The sequence below is a fragment of the Aspergillus affinis genome (genome assembly GCF_023601865.1).
Source record: "Aspergillus affinis strain CMG 70 chromosome Unknown NODE_332_length_1940_cov_176_444444, whole genome shotgun sequence".
NCBI classification, from domain to species: Eukaryota; Fungi; Ascomycota; class Eurotiomycetes; order Eurotiales; family Aspergillaceae; genus Aspergillus; species Aspergillus affinis.
Window position 1 is genome coordinate 1 of NW_026516113.1, and position 1,940 is coordinate 1,940.

The window sequence follows — 1,940 nt, forward strand, 5'->3', positions numbered from 1 at the left end:
GGATCGATGGCTGGCGCGACCCGGAAAGCTACCCGCCGATCCTATCGCGGGTGATCAAGATCGCGCGGTTTTTCGTTGTAGAAAAGGCGTTATGGCTCGACCCCGCGGCCATGCAGATCGTCGAAATGTGAGAAAAGAAGCAAACAGATATTCCGTGGGCGCTACAGAGCGCAGACGACGAGCTCGAGGATTTGGATGAAGGATACGCTAGCGGATCGACCGCGGGCAATCCCGTTTCCAGTAGCTCCATGAGCTTATCGAGCTGGAGGATCGACGGTCCTCGTATCCCGGCCGGCCGGCGGCCCGCAGTAATTCTATCGATCGATCGCTCGAGCGAGATCCCGTCCAGCGAAGGTTTTGGTACTCCCGTTTATCCAGTACGGAGTAGTCCGATCAGTTCAAGCCAGGATCGTAACCGATTGGCCGGCCGCACGTTTCAGGACCAGCTGGCGCGGATGGTAGGGCGGTTCATGGTGCGCGGCAGCCACGGCCCCATGCAGACCTTGCTGGATTGGCGGACCTACGGGCTCCGGATTCATTATAACTGCAGTACCCCCGGTTATGTCACGTGGCAGAGGACCGACGAGCTGCTGTACCAGCAGCTCCGTTTTACCATGGGCGATTTCCGCGGCTTCGTCCACGGGCTGGTCGGGGTGACGCGGGGGCTGCTGGACCAGCTGCTGTTCTCTTCGGCCGACCAGTTGGCACCCGCGATCCCATGGGGCCGGCTGTATGATAATCCTATCGAAGGGAAGGCCGGCTGGAGCTTTTTGCAGGATAGTCGGACCGTGTGGCCCGTCGAAGGCAAACGATGGTTGATCGACCGGGTACGGGCCGAGCCGGCGCTGCAGGCGCAGTTTATTCGGACCCACCGCTGCCATCCCCCCAAGATCCGCGCGTATTTCCAGCAGGTTGTTAAATTCAAGGAGCAACTCGCCATACTGATCTACATCAGTGGCGGGCAACTCGCTCGGGCCCCCGAGCTGCTGAGCATCCAGCACGTGAATACCGAAACGAACGTGCGGCGGAATATCTATATCGACGACGGGCTGGTCACGCTGGTCACGGCGTACCACAAGGGATTCCATGTCAGTAACGACGTAAAGATCATCTACCGGTACCTGCCGCGGGAGGTAGGCGAGCTGATAATATATTACCTGTGGCTGGTGCAGCCGTTTGTCGAACAGCTTGACACGTGGCTCGAAAAACAGTCCCCTGCGCCACGCGACCCCCTGTCCCAACACCAGCGTGCGCTACTGTGGGAGCCCGACCCGGGGACGCGCCGCATGTGGTCATCGGACCGGTTCCGCGACGTACTGAAACGGGAGACCGAGCGGCGGCTTGGGCAGGCTATCCACGCAGCCGCATACCGGAATATCGCCATTGGGATCAGCCGGCAGTTCCTGCGGGCGGGCAGCCAGTTTCTCCAGAGCCAGAACGACCAGCGCGAGAGCGAGCGCGCTGCAACCGACCCCGACAATGAAACCGCTATGGACGAGGCGCAGTGGCTCGGCCACATTGCTGACCTGCAGGCGGCCCATTCGTCGCACGTCGCCGGTATGATTTACGGCCGGGAGCTGATGGAGCAGGCCGGCATCACCGCGTACCGGCAGGAGATATTCCGTTTATCCAGTACGGACTGGCACCGCTTTTTAGGGTTTGCATCGGCCCAGTTTGAGCCTCCGTCGGCACTGGAGAAACGTAAACGGGCGCCGTGAGAGGACGCAGCCGCGGAGCAACAGATCTGGCGGCGGCAACGGCTGCAACAGGCAAACATAACGCAGACCGCACGGCAGATGACCCAGCGGACGGAGTTCGAGCTACGGGAGGTCCAGGCACCGGCGCTCCGGGCCATTCAGGATAGCGAGAGCCCCGTGATCGCAGTAATGCCCACCGGCGGCGGAAAAAGTATGCTATTCATGTTACCGGCTTATATCGAG

The 1,940-nt window shown here is 60.9% G+C and overlaps 1 protein-coding gene across 1 annotated transcript; it reads left to right on the plus strand.

Moving 5' to 3' along the window:
• On the plus strand, positions 1-1,718 carry KD926_006348 (uncharacterized protein; the record flags this gene model as incomplete). Its single annotated transcript, XM_053095636.1, has 1 exon — positions 168-1,718. A coding segment is annotated over one exon (1,551 nt), but the record flags the coding sequence as incomplete, so codon positions are not given.
• Between the last annotated feature and the right edge of the window lie 222 nt (positions 1,719-1,940).